The 18,569-nt window shown below is 52.8% G+C and overlaps 4 protein-coding genes across 4 annotated transcripts; 3 read left to right on the forward strand and 1 right to left on the reverse strand.

Moving 5' to 3' along the window:
- Positions 1 to 1,530: 1,530 nt before the first annotated feature.
- Positions 1,531 to 2,647, forward strand: J4E90_008840 (uncharacterized protein; the record flags this gene model as incomplete). The annotated part of the gene is made up of 3 exons (XM_051438362.1): positions 1,531 to 1,753; positions 1,804 to 1,886; positions 1,964 to 2,647. 3 exons carry the CDS (start codon positions 1,531 to 1,533, stop codon positions 2,645 to 2,647), a joined length of 990 nt encoding a protein of 329 aa, XP_051287672.1.
- A 904-nt stretch (positions 2,648 to 3,551) lies between these two features.
- J4E90_008841 (uncharacterized protein) lies at positions 3,552 to 5,399 on the forward strand (the record flags this gene model as incomplete). Its single annotated transcript, XM_051438363.1, has 2 exons — positions 3,552 to 3,821; positions 3,906 to 5,399. The coding sequence occupies 2 exons, from the start codon at positions 3,552 to 3,554 to the stop codon at positions 5,397 to 5,399; spliced, it is 1,764 nt and encodes a 587-aa protein (XP_051287673.1).
- A 741-nt stretch (positions 5,400 to 6,140) lies between these two features.
- Positions 6,141 to 9,893, forward strand: J4E90_008842 (uncharacterized protein; the record flags this gene model as incomplete). The annotated part of the gene is made up of 1 exon (XM_051438364.1): positions 6,141 to 9,893. One exon carries the CDS (start codon positions 6,141 to 6,143, stop codon positions 9,891 to 9,893), a length of 3,753 nt encoding a protein of 1,250 aa, XP_051287674.1.
- A 4,771-nt stretch (positions 9,894 to 14,664) lies between these two features.
- Positions 14,665 to 16,391, reverse strand: J4E90_008843 (uncharacterized protein; the record flags this gene model as incomplete). The annotated part of the gene is made up of 3 exons (XM_051438365.1): positions 14,665 to 15,394; positions 15,444 to 15,779; positions 15,826 to 16,391. 3 exons carry the CDS (start codon positions 16,389 to 16,391, stop codon positions 14,665 to 14,667), a joined length of 1,632 nt encoding a protein of 543 aa, XP_051287675.1.
- Positions 16,392 to 18,569: the final 2,178 nt, after the last annotated feature.

The following is an 18,569-nucleotide window of genomic DNA, read 5'->3' on the forward strand; positions in this document are numbered from 1 at the left end:
GAGATCGGGCAATGCTTCCATCGTCCATGGACCAGTCTTGTCGTCTCATATGTCTTGCCGGTCGATTTGTCCCAGACGTTGTCGTGACACCAAGGCCGGAATGCTCCATGGTCTGTATGGCACGCTCGTTCGCGCCCACAGCCTCGCGCACGGCTAATGACAGGTGACAGAACTTTAAAACTTCCCGCACGGTTCGGCATGGCAGAGAAGAAAGGGAACATGAGAATACATACCGGAAGCGAGTGAGATTTTTAAAGCAGCAGATTCCTTTGCTGTGCCGCTCGCGATGCTAGGGAAGGAATGATATGTGCGCGCCGATGGTCCGGAGGGGTTGAAAGCGATTTGTCGCTGATAAGACGCGTCGCGCATGCACCCAGGCGGCGTAGTACTTGGCGTGCGTGCAAAGACGGTCGCGATGAAGGGAATGAGGGACGCGCCCAGTGTATTATAGAATCTGACGTGCGAATGCCGCGAAAAAGAAAGCAACGGTGTGGAGGGGAAACCTGGAAGAGGTGGTCGCAAGGTTCTGCGCGTCGAGATACACGGTCGCACTTTCTAGCTGCAAGCAACACCAGGTACTAGCAGGAGACGAAACGGTACGAAGGCAGGTGCGCTTCTCTACCTTGGGGTTAAGGGGTTTCAAATACTCCACCCTCGGTATCCTCTAATGAAAATGACATCAATTTCTTCGCCGTTAGACGATGGCAACACAGCGCGAACCCCCAGCGCGTTCTCCCGGCCGTGCGCTAAACCCTGGTCTCAAACTCAATGCGATCAACATGCCGCGTGCAGATGGCAGTGAAGACACCCGTTCAGCGGTCGTCCAGGTGAACATCCCAATGGCCCGATTCTAGAAGAAGTGAGATTGGATCACCTAGGCAACATCCCACGCCATGTTGCAATGGGTGAGTTCGAGATTGCCGGCCAATACTTGTATCCTGTCCGCTAGTGAAGCCCCGAAAGTTTCTTCGATGTCGAATGTGACAGCTTCTTATCGAACTTGAACCGTTTACCTAGCAATCGTTGAGTGCATCCTCTCGTGAAGACGCTTGGAGTGAGCGAAAGCGTCGCGACCAGCAGCACGCATCGACGTTGCTGCCGCTGCTGCAAAGAGCTCGGGCCAAGGAACGCGAGCGGAGCTTCGGTCGGCCCGGGCATAGCGCGCTTTGTGGTATCAGTTCCAGAAACTTCTGCCTCGAGCTCCCCTCTACATAATTCGCATGAACACCTTGACTCCTTCAACATTCTGCACCTGCGCCTTGATTTGTCGCTTGTAGAGATCCGTTCCAGCTTGAGCGCTACAATTTGTAAGTATTCACCACCCTTTACCAATCCTTGAATGATGAGACACAAGCTGGCACCAGTCTGAGAAGACTTGTACTCTTTATATGCGGATCAGCTGCTTAGACTTACGAGTCGCCCTCTGACAATATCCCACTACACGTGTTTCTCTACATAGTATGAGAGGCCGAAGCTAACAACTTCTTGACAGAGATTGGATCGAGATCGAGCGCGCCGCCGAACATCACCATGGTCCTCCACAATCCGAACAACTGGCATTGGGTCAATAAGGATGTGTCAGGATGGACGCGCGAGTATCTTGACAAGGAGCTCACGCAAATATCGGCTGAGCAGGATGGCGTCACAGCCAAGATCGACAAGGTCGTTAGCATGGATGGAGACGTAGACGTGAGCCAACGCAAAGGCAAAGTGATCACCATCTTCGACGTGAAGCTGAAGCTCGAATACTCAGGTACGTCCTTTCTCAGCTGCCTTTCTTGGTCGCGCTGACTCAGTCGGCAGGCAAGAACAAAGAGGGCGAAGAGGCTAGCGGCACCATTACCGTCCCGGAAGTCGCTCACGACACGGAGGAAGACGAGTATGTCGTATGTTCCCTTCGCTGGCACCGTCTTTTATCTCTTCGCACCCGCCAGTGTACACAGTCACTAATGTCTTGTCACAGTTTGAGGTAGACGTCTATTCCGACGAAGCGAGCAAACAACCCGTAAAGGACCTAGTACGATCCAAGATCCTACCGCAACTGCGAACAAGTTTCACAGGGCTTGCGCCAGCGGTCATGGCGGAACACGGAAAGGATATCCAACACGCGCCAGGTGCGAACCCCGGTAGCGGCTTCTCGGCCCCAAAGGTATACTCGAGCTCAAGCGTGAACAAATCCACCTCCCAGACTGAGGCATCTGGCTCTCAAAAGAGCAGCTCTGGTGCTGTTGTCAATGTGACCACTATCACCGACAGCACAGAGTTCCGCACCGACGCGGCGAACCTGTACCAGACCTTCACGGACCCTCAGCGCATCGCTGCGTTTACACGGGCACCCCCGAGGAACTTCACAGGTGCGAAGCCTGGCGGTACCTTTGAGCTCTTTGGCGGTAACGTCAGTGGAGAGTTCACCGAGCTCCAAGAACCCACACACATCGTCCAGAAATGGCGACTTGCGCAATGGCCTGCGGGACACTACTCGACACTGTCGATATGGTTTGATCAAAACGATGTTGATGCCGTGACGGTTATGAGGGTCGAGTGGAAGGGTGTACCAGTTGGTCAGGAGGAGCCCACTAAGACCAACTGGGACCAGTACTACGTGCGCAGTATCAAGACGACCTTCGGCTTCGGTACAGTATTGTAGATGAGCGTCCACCTCGAATTGCATCTCAGCATGACATGGAGTAAGAGGCGTTGGAGGACTTGACGATTGCATACGAAGTGACGGATACGAATACACAACGATTGTGATGGCATGAGCCCAATGAGATATGTTCTGAACACCGATTCCGACCCATCGCGTGATGTCCCTTTTCCTTGACATGGAATTACAAGCCGTCTTATACAATGATTACACCGAAATGACTTCTGACGCGGCGCCGAAGACATGAAGCTGACCGGTGATGTTCGGTTAAACGGTGCTACCTACCTGCCCATATAGGATTAGATAGTCTGCCACTATCGCCATGACCGCTATCAAGCCATGCAAGCTTGCACAAGCTCTTGCCAATGCGCGCTTGGACGGAATAGCGGGGTAGCTTTTCGTAGCGTCTCACTCAATTAACAAGGTAACAAGCTCCGGTCAGATTGATGGACTCTGTCCGCCCGTATGGGCCGTATCGCATTTTGTATATGTAGATCGCATGGAATCAATCCATTAAACGCGTATAACTCTAGCGATGGCTGCTCTAAAAGACATACTCCAAAGAGGCTTCGCCCATCGCGCGTCGCGAAAAGCAAACCGCAAATACCGAGCTACACCATGACGTCGCCGGTACGAGCAACAGGCTACGCGGATAGCCACGACCCCGGCCTCCGGGACCGAGATGAGCAACTTCTTAGCCTACATGGGAAGGTGAGAGTTGGCTATCGCGACGACTGCGGGCCTTTCTAGTCGGACCTGCATAAGCTTCCAGAATAAAAAGTGAAAGTGCTCGTCATACTGCTCTGTCTCTGTTTACCTTCGCTCTTTCCCACTCACTCAAGCATCGAGTCGGACAGAAATAGCTCGTCGCCTCACTAAGACAAGACTTGCAATTGAACCGACGATGAAGAGCGCGACAGGAAAGCTTCTCGCTGCGCCTTTGTTGGCTGCGGGTGCTCTTGCGCAATTCGTACCTGCGCCAAAGGATCTTATTACTAAAGAGGGCTATGCGAATGTTAGTGTACGGTACAAGGAGGTACCTGCTGGCATCTGTGAGCTTGACCCGAGTGTCAAGAGCTACAGCGGATATGCAGATGTGGCTGAGGACCAGCATATCTTTTGGTGGTTCTTCGAGGCGCGCAACCAGGACCCGACTGATGCGCCGTTGACAGTGGTAAGTTAAGACGATTTTTGGATACAATTTCAAATACCGCGAGCTCCTTTCTAACATCATGGAATCATACTGACATTGTAACAGTGGATCAATGGAGGCCCAGGCTCCAGCTCCATGATCGGTCTTTTCCAGGAATTGGGACCATGTGGTATTGGCCCTGACATGAAGCCGTTCAACAATCCGTACTCGTGGACGAATGCAAGCAACATGCTGTTCATCGATCAACCAACAGACGTCGGGTTCTCATACTCTATTCCTATCCCCGGCTACAGCGACGGCAGCACGATCGTTCAGCTGCCGAATGCGACCTGCCCAGACTACGCTGAGAACTATGGAACTTGCGGAACATACTCTAAGCCGGACCACACCTTGACCGCCAACAGCACCGAGAGCGCGGCGCCAAACATGTGGAAGACACTACAAGGATTCATGGGCGCATTCCCCCAGTACTCGCGCAACGGCTTTAGCTTCACCACCGAGAGCTACGGCGGCCACTATGCACCCGTCTTCAACGCCTACTTCCTCGACCAGAACGCGAAGAACATCAGCGGCGCACACAAGATCGAGCTCGAGAACGTGCTAATTGGTAACGGGTGGTTCGATCCACTTGTCCAGTACCAGGCCTACTACAACTACTCCGTCTTCCCTGGCAACACCTACGACTACGACCCGTACAACGACACAGTCAAAGCTGAGTGGTACAACAACCTCTACGGCCCTGGAAACTGCGTAGACCGCACCAAGCAGTGCTACGAGACGGGAATCAACTCGGTCTGTGCCGCCGCAGATGACTTCTGCTACTCCAAGGTCGAGAACCTCTACGACATCTACAGCGGACGCGACGAGTACGACATGAGGTTCTTGACGCCTGACCCGTTCCCCTACGACTACTTCAGGGATTATCTGAACCTGCCGGAGGTGCAGCAAGCGGTTGGCGCGTTCCAGAACTTCTCGTCGAGTGCCAGCACGGTCTCTGCGGCGTTTGGCAACACGGGTGATGACGACCGTCCATCTGGCACCATCGCTGCTTGCCAGAAATTGCTCGATGCTGGCGTTCAGGTTATGCTGTACTACGGCGACGCCGACTACAACTGCAACTGGCTCGGCGGTCAGGTGGTCGCAGACATGATCAACGCAACTGGCTACTCCGAGGCTGGATTCACCAACATTACCACCAGCGACGGTATCGTGCACGGCCAAGTCAAGCAGGCTGGACTTTTCTCTTTCCTCCGCATCTACGAGTCCGGCCACGAGGTACCTTTCTACCAACCTCTTGCGTCGCTTGAGATCTTCGAGCGCGCGCTTAAGCAGGTCGACATCGCGACTGGTAAGGAGAAGTTTGCCGCGGATTACTTGACCGTGGGTACACCGACAAGTGACTACAGAGAGGGCAATGCCACGATCCAGTTCGAGGTGACGCCGGCTAACGCGACATACAACACTGCGCTCAACGGACCGGACCCTGAGCCTACCTGGGCGGCTGGCGAGGAAGTCGCGAAGCGGTCGGAACTGAGAAAGCGGAATGTTGGGAGGTTTGGCAGGCCGAAGATGTCGAGGGGCGGCAAGAGGGCTGCTTAGTGAGATGTTGGGAGGGTAGAATCGGCTCTAATGCATCTTCACATGAACGTTGAATAAAGAAGCACATGTCATGCCATGGTCTTATCACTCGTCTAGGCCTATAGTGGGGTTTGTAGTATCGACGAGCTCCAACGTCATCAGCGTCCGATTGTCAATCATCGACTCTGCAGTGAAGCGACCTCATGCATCCTTTTGCTTGATCAGCGCGTAGCAGCTGTGTGGGACCGAGCGCTCGCGGGTTCAGAAAGTCTACGCGAAGCCGTTGCAAGAGCGTTCCAGTTGTCGGAGTGGGGAGGTGGTGGTGCGGGAAGACCCCTGCTAGCGGGCGTGTCGCATGAACCTTGGTGTTGGGAGAGGAGGTCGCATCAGCATTCACGGCCAGCCACGACGGAGCAGGACCACGACGACGACGCGCCCCTCCCGCTGGCTACACGAGACGGCCACGACACTCGGCACTTGGCTGCCCTGCTCTACCACCGCAACGCCGCAATTGACGCCGTCGCGCCTCACCCGCTAGCGTTCCGAGGCTGTACCACGCCGGAACCCTTCACCAACTTTTGCAACCAGCGGCCCATCGCCCCAACGACGCCGCGGCACGCTTCTCCCCACCCGGTCATGGTGCGCTTCGGTGCATGGCCTCGCTGAGAGGCACGACAACCGCCCGAACCAGTGCCGCCCGGCATCGACTCTGCGTGCTAGACGCAGCGCGACAGCGGCCGCGCGGCGACACGAAACACAACCATGGCGCCGTCCGGGACGTCAATGTTCTCCAAGCTCAGGCCCGGCCATGCGAAGCGCAATGCCTCGAGTCTGGCCTCGCCCGAGCCCGTCCCCAGCCCCAGTCCCGCCGCACCTCCACTGCCCTCACCGTCGCAGACCACCGAGCACTTCTCCTCGCCGCGCTTCAACGACAATGCCAGCTACACCTCGGGCTCGCCCATATCGCCCTATCCGCCCCAACTGCCGCCCATTGCACGCGTCGCCTCCAAGCTGGACAAGGCGGCCTCGCCTGGTAGCTCCCAGTATACCGCCAGTCAACACTCGGGGAGCACTGGGGGGAGCAGCAGTAAGATGGCGCAGGATCGCAGCTTGCTCTCCCCGCCCCAGCGGACACAGGACCACTTCTCCCCCGCCTATGAGAACAAGCCCCTCTCTGCGCGCTCACATAGTGGAGGCTCTCCCTTGCCACAGAGGACAGAACCCGCCCCGTCGTCTGAGACGCCTCCCCAGTCATCCTCCCACCTGGCGCCCTCTGTCATCTCTCCCGGCTATTCCAACTTCTCCAAGTCGCAGACGTCACTGCTGAGTGGCATCAGCGACAAACTCACGGGCAGTTCCAAGGGCACTTCGACCCCGACGGCAGCCCCCAGCAAGTCAAGATCGAGACTGACTCTGCGCAACCCCATGTCACTCCTCATGCGACGCAGGTCTGGACAGACCCTCGATCCTCTCGCCGACGAATCGCTCGTTACGCAACGCTCCCCGTCGAACGTTCCCCCCATGCCCGATAACTACGACCCCAGCATCCGCGGAAAGATCGTACACGACTTCAATGCGCCGAGACTGAACAGAGGCTACTCGTACAACACTGCCGCAGAAGGAGGGGAGGGACAGCAGGAAATTGGCCGTGCCAGCCCGCCAAAGATAGACAAGGAGCATACACCAGTGTTCCGAGAGCACTTTGACGACGACACCAGCTACGAGCAGTCGCAAGCTGCTATACGCGCAGAGCAACTGGTGAACAAGGACTTCCTCGCAAGAAACTCTGTACAATTTCCCCCACCTGAGCGCTCAGCTCCTCCCCCGCCGCAACCCAAGAACTCGCCGCCGCCGCCACCTCCACCGCAGTCGTCCCCATTGCCTCCACCACAAACGTCTCCACTGCCTCGACCGTCATTCCAAGGATTCGACAGCGGCTCCTCAGTCCTGTCGCCCGTACAAGAGTCGGAAAACCCGCTGGATGTGTCTACAGATGTTACCCCGCGGAAAAGAAAGTCGACAAAGTCGCCACCACCGCCTGCGCGCTCGAGAGCCACCTCCGTCTCCGACCCGTCTTTTCAGCCAGCCGGGCTGCCTGCGCATTTCAGCAGTCGAGCGTCCAGGTTCAGTTTTCAGATATCAGGTCAGACGGATTCTGCGCAAGAGAAGCTGCTCGAGGAGCGACACAAGGCAAAGGAGGCGGAGAAGAAGCAGGCGCGCATTTCTACCAATACGGTCGAAGACGAGTACGACGACTACGGCATGGACGATTACGACGATATGGATGGCGGGTTCGACGAAGAAATACCGATGCTGGGCGAGGAGGACGAGTTTGGGGGTGGACTAGGAGACCAAACACTCGACTCTGGCATGAACACATTCGACTTCTCATCTCTGTCGCTACAGCAGAATAAGAGTCATACCGCTAGTCCGATGAACCAGATGCAGACACCCGTCGACATGAACGGAAACCCTATCGGATTTGCCATGTCGCAAGAGATGCTCCAGCAATATCAGATGTTGATGATGGGCGGTCAGCTGAATGGTCAGAATGCAATGAACCCTCAAGCGCAAGGGTTAGGCTTGACAACTTCTCAGAACGAGCCTCATGAATCATTTCCGCATGAATCACTCGAGACATCAGATAACGCCGTTCCTTCGGATGCCAAGCAACAGAGCTTTGGGAACATCGATTTGGGCGACGACTTTGACTTCGACGATGGGCTTATCGGCGACCAAGACGACATTGAGCCTACAGAGTTTGACGAAAACGTCTTCGATGACCCCAACGGTCCATTGTACGAGAGGAAAGTCAAGTTTGCCGAGGACGAGCAAGCGCCTGCCGCTCATCAACCGCGTGCCTACGATGTCTTGAGTTCGGAAACAGGCTATGAGGCGGACGACGATACTGTGTCGAAGCACCTAGAGAAGTCTTCGCCTACGCTCGCACACAAGACTTCCATCGCACAACAGCGACCTGTACCCAGTTTTGAGAACCTTAGCGCGTATCACAGTGCTCTTGCTGATGCAGCAACGCGCGCTGAGGCTGCTGGCCGGTTTACGAGGAAAGCGAGTGTGGATGTCGGTCAACCCAGCTTCGATGCTGACGACCAGTCCTCGCTCAGCAACTCCCGGCCCAGTCTTGTTCCTGACGATGGTCGCTTCAGTGTAGACACCATTAGCTTCCCACAAGACGATGATGTGTACGGTATGAGCTCTGGCTTTGTGAACGACGACTACGACTACAGTGATTTCGACTCCGCAATGGAAGACGACCCCATCATCGCTGAGGCGAACGCTGAAGCCCTGGCTTATGATGATGAGGGATTCTACGGACAAGAGTTTGGGTTCTATGCGTCTGCAGTCGGCGAGTCACCGAGCGCTTGGGGTGGCTTCTTTGGACCATCTGGGATGGGTCTGGGTCGTACAGTCAGCGGTCGCAACGCCGTAAGAGAGCCCAATCTGACGCCCATCACCGAGCGCAGCGAGTACAGCACCCGCAATTCATTCATCAGTCTCAACCACTTCCGCGACGGTAACCAGCCGATGTCTAGCCCTGGCCTAGCCCAACTTGCGAGGATGAGCCCGTATGGCTTCCCCGGAAATGAGGAAGAAGACATGAGTCTCGACACTCTGCTGAAGCTACGAAAAGGTGCTTTTGGCGGGAGTGTTGCCAGCCTTCCAGTCAGTGCGGCTAACAGCCCACGCAATTCTTCTCCTATGGGCATGCAGTTCGTACCACGGGCATCAAGCCCCGTCGGCAACCGCATGAAGGAGCACCCTTCTAGCTCACTCGAGAGCTCCTACTCTTCCAAAAACGTTTCGTCCGACTACCACAACGACGACAACGAAGACGAGGAAGATGACGACGGCCTCATGGACGCCGTCAACGGCGTATACGAGTCCGGTCGCTCCAGCTCAGACTCCTACGACCGAAACGACCGCCCCGAAAGCCCCACTCTCACATCCAGCGACTACAACAGCCTCTCCAGCCCAACCGGCTACGGCGTAGGAAACGAAGCACCCCTCCTCCCTCCCATCTCAGAACTCTACGCCCAACACAACATGAGCCTAGCCATGTCCCCTGGCGGCCTCTCCGCAACCTCACCCTCCAACATCTCCCTCCCCGTCTCCCCCTTCCCCATGCCGCTCTCCTCGCCCTTCCTCCCCCAACACGTAAACCGACCACCAAACCCACCGTCAATCGATACTTCGCTGTCTTCGCCTTCCGCGCCCACGGTTTCTACGACTGGTCAAACGCGCAGACAGAGTATGGGGCTTAGTCCTATTAGTAACTCTAGTCCTATTACGCCGAATGGTGGTAATGGTGGTAATGGTGGGAGTGGATGGAATAGAGGGCATAGTCGCAAGGGGAGTGCGGCTGATAGCGTGACGTATGTGCGGGAACATGATGAGGCTGGAGAAGGGAGATGGGTGTTGGAGAGGAGGCGCACGGCTGAGAGTGGCGAGTTGGAGTTGATTGGGAGGGAGATTGTTGAGGGGGGGAGGATATAAATATGACTGTCCTGTATAGATTGCCTTTTTGGAGCGTTTTTGGAGACGAGGGCGTTGCATTCATGGCGTTTCTTTTTTCTTTTCGAATGGCATGGCATGGAGACTTTGGGTGGGTTGGCGGTATATAGGACATGCGTACGCGCATGCACGTCTTTTGAACGAGCGCCGCTTGGGCGAGATAGGCTGGTCCTTTTTGATGAAAGACGAAGATGAGGACTTTGGGTGGCGGATTAGATACCAAGATTAGTATAATCATGAATGTTTTTCACGCGCACTTTGAGGTTTCTCACATGTTGGGCCGCACGTGAACGATAGGAGAATGGGAGATCGGGGATGGGAGATGGGATGGAGGTGGGGTATATAAACCTTTTTTGTGCAGGTTCAACTCTTGCTTCTACATCCCACACTCTCGCAGTGCTTTTACCAAAAACCCAACAGATCTCACCCATGGCTGTGTTCTTCTTTTTCAAAATCGACGTTACTCAGTTGGATGGAGTTCCTTCCCGGCTTTTCCTCGACTTGTTCCACATACTCAAAATTGCACCCATGCATGTCTATGAGAGAAAGCAGCGCTGCTTCCGGAAACATCGAAAAAGACCCTATTTCGCTCTATGGCTGCTTTCTTCCTCCAAAACCGCAATGATTGACGTTGATGGAGTTTCCTCCTGGTCTTCCCTGGTCGACCTACCACAATCAAAACAAGAGATTGCCAATTCCTATGGGATGAACTCTGCTTCTGTCGAAACATCCAAATGGGTCGAGGTACTCCTTTATGGCTGCGTCCTTTTCTTCAAAATCAACATGTCGCGCTCTCCTCTCATGAAGATTCCTCCGGTCTTTGCCTCCTCTTACTCGAAAACGACTGCGGCCTTGTCCATGAGATAGATCCGCCGACATTGTTCGATATCAAAAGCACAACCCAGCTGTCATATGGCTGTTTCTGTTTCCTCCAAATCATCAGACGACAAAATATATGGAGTCTTCGCCGCTCTATCGCTTCCTACAACAAAGAAATACACCGAATGGTACATGAGAGAAAGCCATTGTACCCTCCAAATATCGAAAACTCTATTCAGCTTCGACATGGCTGCGACTGCTTTTCGAAAAACTTTAGAATGGAGATCTCATGTTTCTCTGGAGTTCACCCCGGCATTGTCCTTCTAAAGCTTACTTTCTCAACAACATGGCCGGGGGAGATCTGGTTGTGGCATCTGCTGATGGAGTATAAAAAGAACCTTTTGTGTCTGTGGAATATGAACTTCTACACTCCACTCCACTTTTGCAAAATCCAAAGTACCCCTCGGAAGATCCATGGCTTTGCTGTCTGCGCTGCTCTTCCTTTCCAAAAACGCCACGAAGACGGGATATGGCGGTTTCTGCGTCTCGAAATCTATGTCTACAAGCGAAAATGTCGTTCAGAAAAATGGTCAGCAGGAAACGATGCTTGTTGGAGAGTGAGAAGGGTATAGAAAGCACTCTCTTCTCCCTGGGACCTCAGCTTCTACACCACACTCCGCATTGCGAAAATCTAAATCATTAATTGCCTGGCCTATGACTTTGCCCTCTGCCTTTCCAAACTAAGTACAAAACCGAGTTATGTGGCGGTCTCTGCTTCTTCAAAACTATTGCATGGAAATGCATGTCGAAGGCGAGCACCCATGTCTACATGTCCAGCTCGTTTGAGAGTGAGGAGTGTATAAAAGCTTCTTTCTTTCTCCTGGGACTTGATCTCCCACACCACACTTCCTTGTACCAAAAACCAAAACAGTCTATATCTACGATGATGGTTTTGCTGTCTGCTCTTCCTTCCTTCCAAAATTGCTTCGATCAGATGGCATGTGGCGGTCTCTGCCTCTCAAAACATGCACCTCTACCTATCATGTTGCGCAAAACACGGGGCCGACAATCACATGGAGTTTGTGGGATCGTGGAACGTATAAAAAGCTCTTCCAGCCTTGTGGTACTTGGTGTCTTATACTCTACTCTCGTCGCAGAGTTATCAAAAAAGCTACCTATAGAGCTGATGGTCTTCTTTCTTCCAGAATGGAAGATACCACTGCCATGTTCGTCTCTGAGTCTGTGGATCAACCACTGGCGCTTGATCAAAATCACGTCGATGTATTCTCATGGTGCAAGCACATCTACTAAAGATTGATATCAATGTCTACATGTGGCGCTTTCCTCTGGCACTGGTTTCGTGGATCTTGACACGAAGCACACACAAACAGATGCAAAATACTTTCTCCTCTCACGTTCAGCAGATGCATGTGTTGTCAACCAAAAACGCTACTATGTACCATAAATGACTTTTCTCCTTGCTCGGTTACGTATAAAAGCCGCGCGAGTCACCCTCTTCCTCCCTCATCCTACAGCTTCAGCTTTTACCTAAAACCGCATGGAATTTGGACATGTCTTCTGCCTTCAGGTTTCCAAAACTCACTGCTCTTGTGGATCATGTTTCTCCCGCCTTCTCTCTCTCTTGCATAACCTCGAAAAGCAGCCAACAAATCTTCGATGGGTTCAAAAGCCCAGAAGTCTTGCGAAATGTTCTCTGGACGTATAGAGAGCTTGCTACAAAACCAGAAAGTCCATCGCGCGATGTGCTGAAAGTCAGTACAACGGTGGATATGCCACGATTTCTCTCATACGGTTTAATGCGACCCTGCCCAGGGGGACTTGACAAGACTGCGGTACACGTGCACTGTCCTAGCACCTGGTCGCGTAGGTCGGAAATGTGTATATAAGTCTTCTATAACCAACAGTTTCTTCTTCCTTCATCACAGCACAGCTTCTTTACTTCCAAAAATGAACGGCTTTCAGATCATGTTCGCTCCTCCTTCCAAAAAGATACTCTCTATCAGATGATGGAGAGTTCTGTCTCCGCTTCCTTCATCGCCACTCTGTGTCTCTACCAAGTCTCTTCCACTCGCTGGCGGAATCAAAAAGGCCATGACGCTTTGTGATGTTGTCGTCCGTTGGATTTCGCGCATACTACCAAAAACTGAAGAGTCACCGATGTATGTTTGACTGTTCGAAAGTGCGTTGTTGTTACTATTGTGATAGCAAGATGCAGAAGCGATACCACACGTATGCATTAGGGGAGGAGAAAATACAAAAGCCAATGTTGACAGATCCATGATCTGTGTGCTTGGTAGAGACCGCCATGGTATAAAATCTCTCCTTGTGGCCGCCAGAAGTTGACTCTCTATACTTCACTCCTGCAAGGGAATCACCAAAATACAACCGATAGTATCCATGACTTTTCGGCTCGTTCCAAAAAGAACAGATCAACGCCCGATGGAGTTCGGAGCGGCTGTGTTGGTGTTTAGACGGCGAAGATCTTGCTGACGATTCGCAAACGAGCGGAGCACATGCGGTTCATCTCAGTCTTTTTGAAGCCGGAGAAAGGCTCAAAAACATGAGATATTCGTAATTGGCTTTTTGGCAATTCTCTGTAATCGAGTTGTGAATGAGAGCTTTGATGGAAGGCTGTGTCATGCCTTTGAGCTATGCGGGCAGCGGTGCACACAGAAAGACATCCGAGGTTTCTAATTCTTTTTCTGGTCTCCATGAGAGGAGAGAAATGCATTTTTAGACAACTAAACCGGCGGGTGTTGTATAAGGAAGGCTGAGCAGCAAGGAGGATAGAGGTTTATATATCCGCGCCGACAGCACGACCGCACATGAATAGTGTTTCCGGATGTTTTGGAAGTGATGCAGTTGCTAAAACCGGGATCAAACAAAGAGCGTCGACGACAACATGATGCTCATTTCGGCTTTCTTTGGACCCCTCACCAGACATCATGCAGTCCTGCAACATTTTCGGAGATCTCCGCTGGCGGAGGGCGGCGCAAATCTCATCCACAAGTTCTCGGTTTTATCTGGGTCGATTATATGTGTGTTAATCTCCTATGTCCGTTATCCGACTGCCTTTCGAAGATGACTGGCTTGTTGAAGGGACCAGGAGGAGCAAGACACATTGTTCGTTTCTCATGACTTTTTGAACTCGAAACAAGCCGCCCGAACATGCAGAAAATCTTGCGTCTTTTTGATATTCCAGCAGAGGACAATGCGGAAGAAGAGGAACCACATGCGCGGCTCATATCATGCGAGTGGTTGATAAGCAATTTGGTGCCATGATGCACTCGTTGACATCTTTTGGAGTTGCAAAGCGCGAGTGTGTCGTGGAGGAACGAAGGCACCGAGCCGTTGTCCGTGTTTTTATATTCGAATGCTGGGCATCTGGCTCCCATGAGCCATTTTCGTGAGTGCTTTTACAGTGTTTGTTTTGAAAAAAGGCGGAAGAAGACATATACTCGTTCATGAACGGTTTCGATATCATCGATCAGTCCCTGCTGGATTTCAAAAAACAGAAGAGGAGATTTTATGATGAGAAGGAAGGAGTAAGGACAGTACGAGAAGCTTTATATAGTGCTTTGAGTGGAAATTACGTAGTGCCTTTGCGAGCCAAACCAAAAGCAACGAAGTTGATCCCATGGCGAAATCGGGTATCCTTTCGAACGGCTGCGCGATGTCGCTACTGGACCAACACATGGCAACGCTTTTGAGAGCGCGGATTTCCACAATGAGCAAGCCGGTAATGTCAGCCCTTGGTCGTTCATAAGGTAAAGAAATCCTTGACAGAATTGTGATAAGTATTGGTATCAGATGCTACGCTATGCAAGGTAAGTTGAATCAACAAACTTCGAATGAAGACAGAAATCATATGACGAGATGGCGAAGTGAATGGGCCAAAACATCACCACGCCTGCTACCTGCCTTCCAATCTCAATCGATCCCTACTCCTCCCTTCATCGCGTCTCGCAACCAGGAACCACAGACTGCTGATCCAGCAAAGTATTACGCCGATCCAAGTCTGCGCCGGACCCTTGAACAGTGTGATGGCAACAAGCTGGAATGCGCTTCGTGGAACAGCGACAAAGGTTGCCGTCAACGGAGACGTCGCCTTGACAAGCAGCAGAGTGCCTGAGAAGACAGCCCATGAGCCCATACCACCAAAGAGCATCATGGCCCAGAAGAAAGGCACGTCCAGGAAAGGTATGTTGTGGTATATGTGCGGGACCTCTCCGGAGAGAATCACGATCGGTGTGAGGAGCATGAGCGCCACGAGGGACGTGTAGTGCAGCGTGCGGTAGAAAGCGCGTGTCTCCTCTCTGTTGCCGGGTTCCTCCGAGCCGCTGGGATATCCGGTGAGCACATCGCCGGCAGGCACGAGACCAGCGACGATCTTGCGGTATGTGCGGAGCAGGAGGATCGGGTATAGCGCGACGAAGATGGAGGAGAAGACGCCGGCGACGACAGACTCCCAGGTAACGCGGACATTGGAGCGGTACGAGGCGAAGAAGAGGTTAAGGGTCGCGACGAGGGCGGAAGAGAGGGTGCTGCCATTGACGTTCTCTTTCTGCAGAACGCAGGCGAGAATGATGGCGAGCGGGGTTATGCCGATGCGAGCGAGTTGGTAGACGGGCAGAGGTGCGTAGCTACTATGTGTCAGCATTGGAGAAGATCGGGATGTGATGGGCGTCCTACGCGAACGAGAAGTTGCTGAGCAGCACCTTCACGATAAAGACTACCGCAAGTGGAAGCACCTGTTTCGCAATCTGAAAATCGAACTCAAACAGGCCTCCGCCAGCGATTCCACCAGATCCATTCGATAACCATCGCGCAAATGCGTATATGCCAGGCTTCTTATTGCCTCTAAAGGCTCCTCCCTGAGGTGCAGCGGGTTGCGAGGGCGGCACAGCGGCACCGAAGCCTATGAAATGTAGCGGATTGCTGGAGAAGCGTAGGAGGCTCGATACGAGTATGAGAAGGATGTGCGTGATGATGAGCTGGGCGTAGGATTGGGTGAGGGGGAAGGGGAATCTGGTGTTATTAGCATCACCCAACACGCGTTTGACACTGTCCTCACTTGTAGACGCCCGTCAGCATGATGAAGCGGTTCATCAGCAGTAGCCCAAAGCTACACCCGCCAACCCAAAAGACGAGTAATCCGACCCAGGCCTGCCAGCCCCTCCATGTGCCGAAAAAGAAAGCCCCAGGCCCGCCTTGTTGCCAGAAACTGCGAAAGGCATGGCTTCCTCGCCCTACGTCATGGCTGACCAACGGCCGTATACTGCTCGCCGGTTCGTATTCGTCATCTTCGTCTTCGCTCTGCGCGGCACTTCGATTGCGCGGGTAGGGGCTGGTGCTGCGACTGCCAATGTCGATGAGAGGTACCGCAGGCTGCAGCTCCGACAGCGAGTTCTGCGTCGAATGACTCCGCCGTGATGTCTCCATTTGCGCGTAGAACTCGACGTCTGAGTGATCGGTGTCGTCGATTGAGCTAGCGCTGTTGTTCCGCCGGTGTACGTTGCTGTCCTTTCTCTTTCTGTCCTTTGGCAATTGCACAGGACCCCGCGACAGATTGCTGAGGAAGTCGAGGGGTTTGCGGAAGGTATTCTGGGTCGTCCGAGTGAATGCGCGTGACGAGTTCATCGTGTCCGCTTCATTGCGGAGAGAGAAGGGAGCGTCAGCATGCTGAGGGTGTGCAATTGCTAAAAGTTGAGCACAGGCAGGTACGAAGGCCGGGCGACGCTGGACCCTGGCTTAGGCTAGGGGAAGTGGGCCCGTTAATTTCTGGGGACGCGCTGCCTCAACACCACCAGACATGGCTCACGATATTTCAGCGACTTACGATACTCTGCTAAATGTAGTAGCGCTGTTTTCGCATGCTGGCACGATGACAGCACCACGCTCAAGGCAGCAGCAGCCGACCCCGCACCTGAACTTGTCAGGCTGACTTGCTGCGCACCTGCACAAACCTCAGCCTGGTGTCTTCTCATCACCTTTTCCCTATCACCATTCATGAGCATATTATTATCTTCTCGAAACCAAATAGTCGACCATAATGTCAGACGATGTATTTTGTGACCCATGCCAGAGACTTCTCAGCGGAAAAAACCCTTTGTTGAATCAAGAGGATGGAGCACTGACCTTCGCCCATCATACCACGGCCGAGTCTTTTCAGCAAGCTCTTGCATTGCCGTGCGGTATATGTAGACGCCTTCGGGGGGGATTCAGTCGCACAATGCGTATTCTCGATCCTACACCACTCTATGAGTGTGTTTGTGTGACTAATCTGTTACAGGCTTCCATAAATCAGAAGATACGTTCGAAGTGGCACCGACCAAGTACAAATTGTTCCCCTTCTCATCCGAAGAGAAAGATTCCAGAGAGAAACATTCCAGAGAGAAAGATCCTAGAGAGAAAGATTCCAGAGAGAAAGATTCCAGAGAGAAAGATGCCATGACGTACATGAAAGGTGCTTTCTTCACGTGCTCTGGTTGGAGAACAATCCTCAACCTAACGCCCGAAGCAACAACCGAACCACCGTATTCCCTCCTTGTGGCTCTCTCTGGTGTCACATTGGCAGACAAAAGCCTGGTTGCCAACTATACAGGCAGTGATGCCTGTATTGAGTTTGTCTTGTCTCAATTGACACGATGCCGAGATACGCATGTCGGATGTCAAAATAGGAGGTCAAGCAGACAAGAGATAAATGGGTTTCTTCCCACACGAATGGTCGATGTCGGCAACACTGGGGATTCAACGATTTGTCTTGTGGAGGCTGCCGACTGTGCTGGAGTACCGCCCTACATCGCGCTGTCGCATTGTTGGGGTAAGTCTCAGCTTCTTCAACTGACACAAAGTACTGCAGCGCGTCTTAAAGCAGGTCTCGCATCAACAGATCTGCCCAAGACATTCCAAGACGCTATTCATGTGACTCGAAAGATGCGGATCCGGTATCTTTGGATTGATTCATTGTATGATGTACTGAAATACGCCGTTTCTACTCTATTCTCACGCGTTATAGGTGCATTGTCCAAGATGACGCTCACGACTGGCATAGAGAGGCCGCCTGTATGAAGGATGTCTATAGTCGGGCCATTTGCTGCATCGCAGCCACGGCTGCCAAAGACGCTGACATCGGCCTCTTCTTCGATCGAGATCCGCTAGCACCAATACGTGTTCTTACTAGCAGCACTCAAATTATTGGGCGAAAGACGAACGAGCCCTTACTATCCTATATCATCGGCAGCCCAATAGTCGCTTCTACCTCTGCTATCGATCATGCACCCTTGAACCAAAGAGCCTGGGTTGCACAAGAAAGATATCTGAGTTCTGGAACCATTCACTTCACACAAGAACAACTTTTCTGGGAGTGCGACGAATCTATTACCAGCGAACAAGATCCTGACGGTTGCTTGATCGAACAGGCGTATGCGTGGAATGGAGCCTCCGCAGTACACATCTTGAAATCGAAGATCTACGACTACCAGAGTCAACTGACCATCACGTCGGGAGGTTCGGTTAGTGTCAACTTGCGTGAAGTCTTGTCCAGAATTCACAAAGACTGGTGCTGCTTCAGGAAAGAATATTCTGGCCTCAGCTTAACAAAAGAGGAAGATATATTCGTTGCCCTGCATGGTATTGCGCAGACGGTTGCTGAGGTAACGAAAGACACCTTAGTTGCTGGTTTATGGCGAGGCAGAATGATCGAAGACCTGTGCTGGAGACGCGACGCACATTTTGGGGATCCGGATGATGCCCCTCCAAAGCCTTCTATATGGCGCGCACCTACTTGGAGTTGGGCAAGCATCAATCGCAGTATTT

Source organism: Alternaria incomplexa (genome assembly GCF_024043165.1).
Source record: "Alternaria incomplexa strain BMP 0042 chromosome Unknown scaffold_14, whole genome shotgun sequence".
In the NCBI taxonomy this organism is placed as follows: Eukaryota; Fungi; Ascomycota; class Dothideomycetes; order Pleosporales; family Pleosporaceae; genus Alternaria; species Alternaria incomplexa.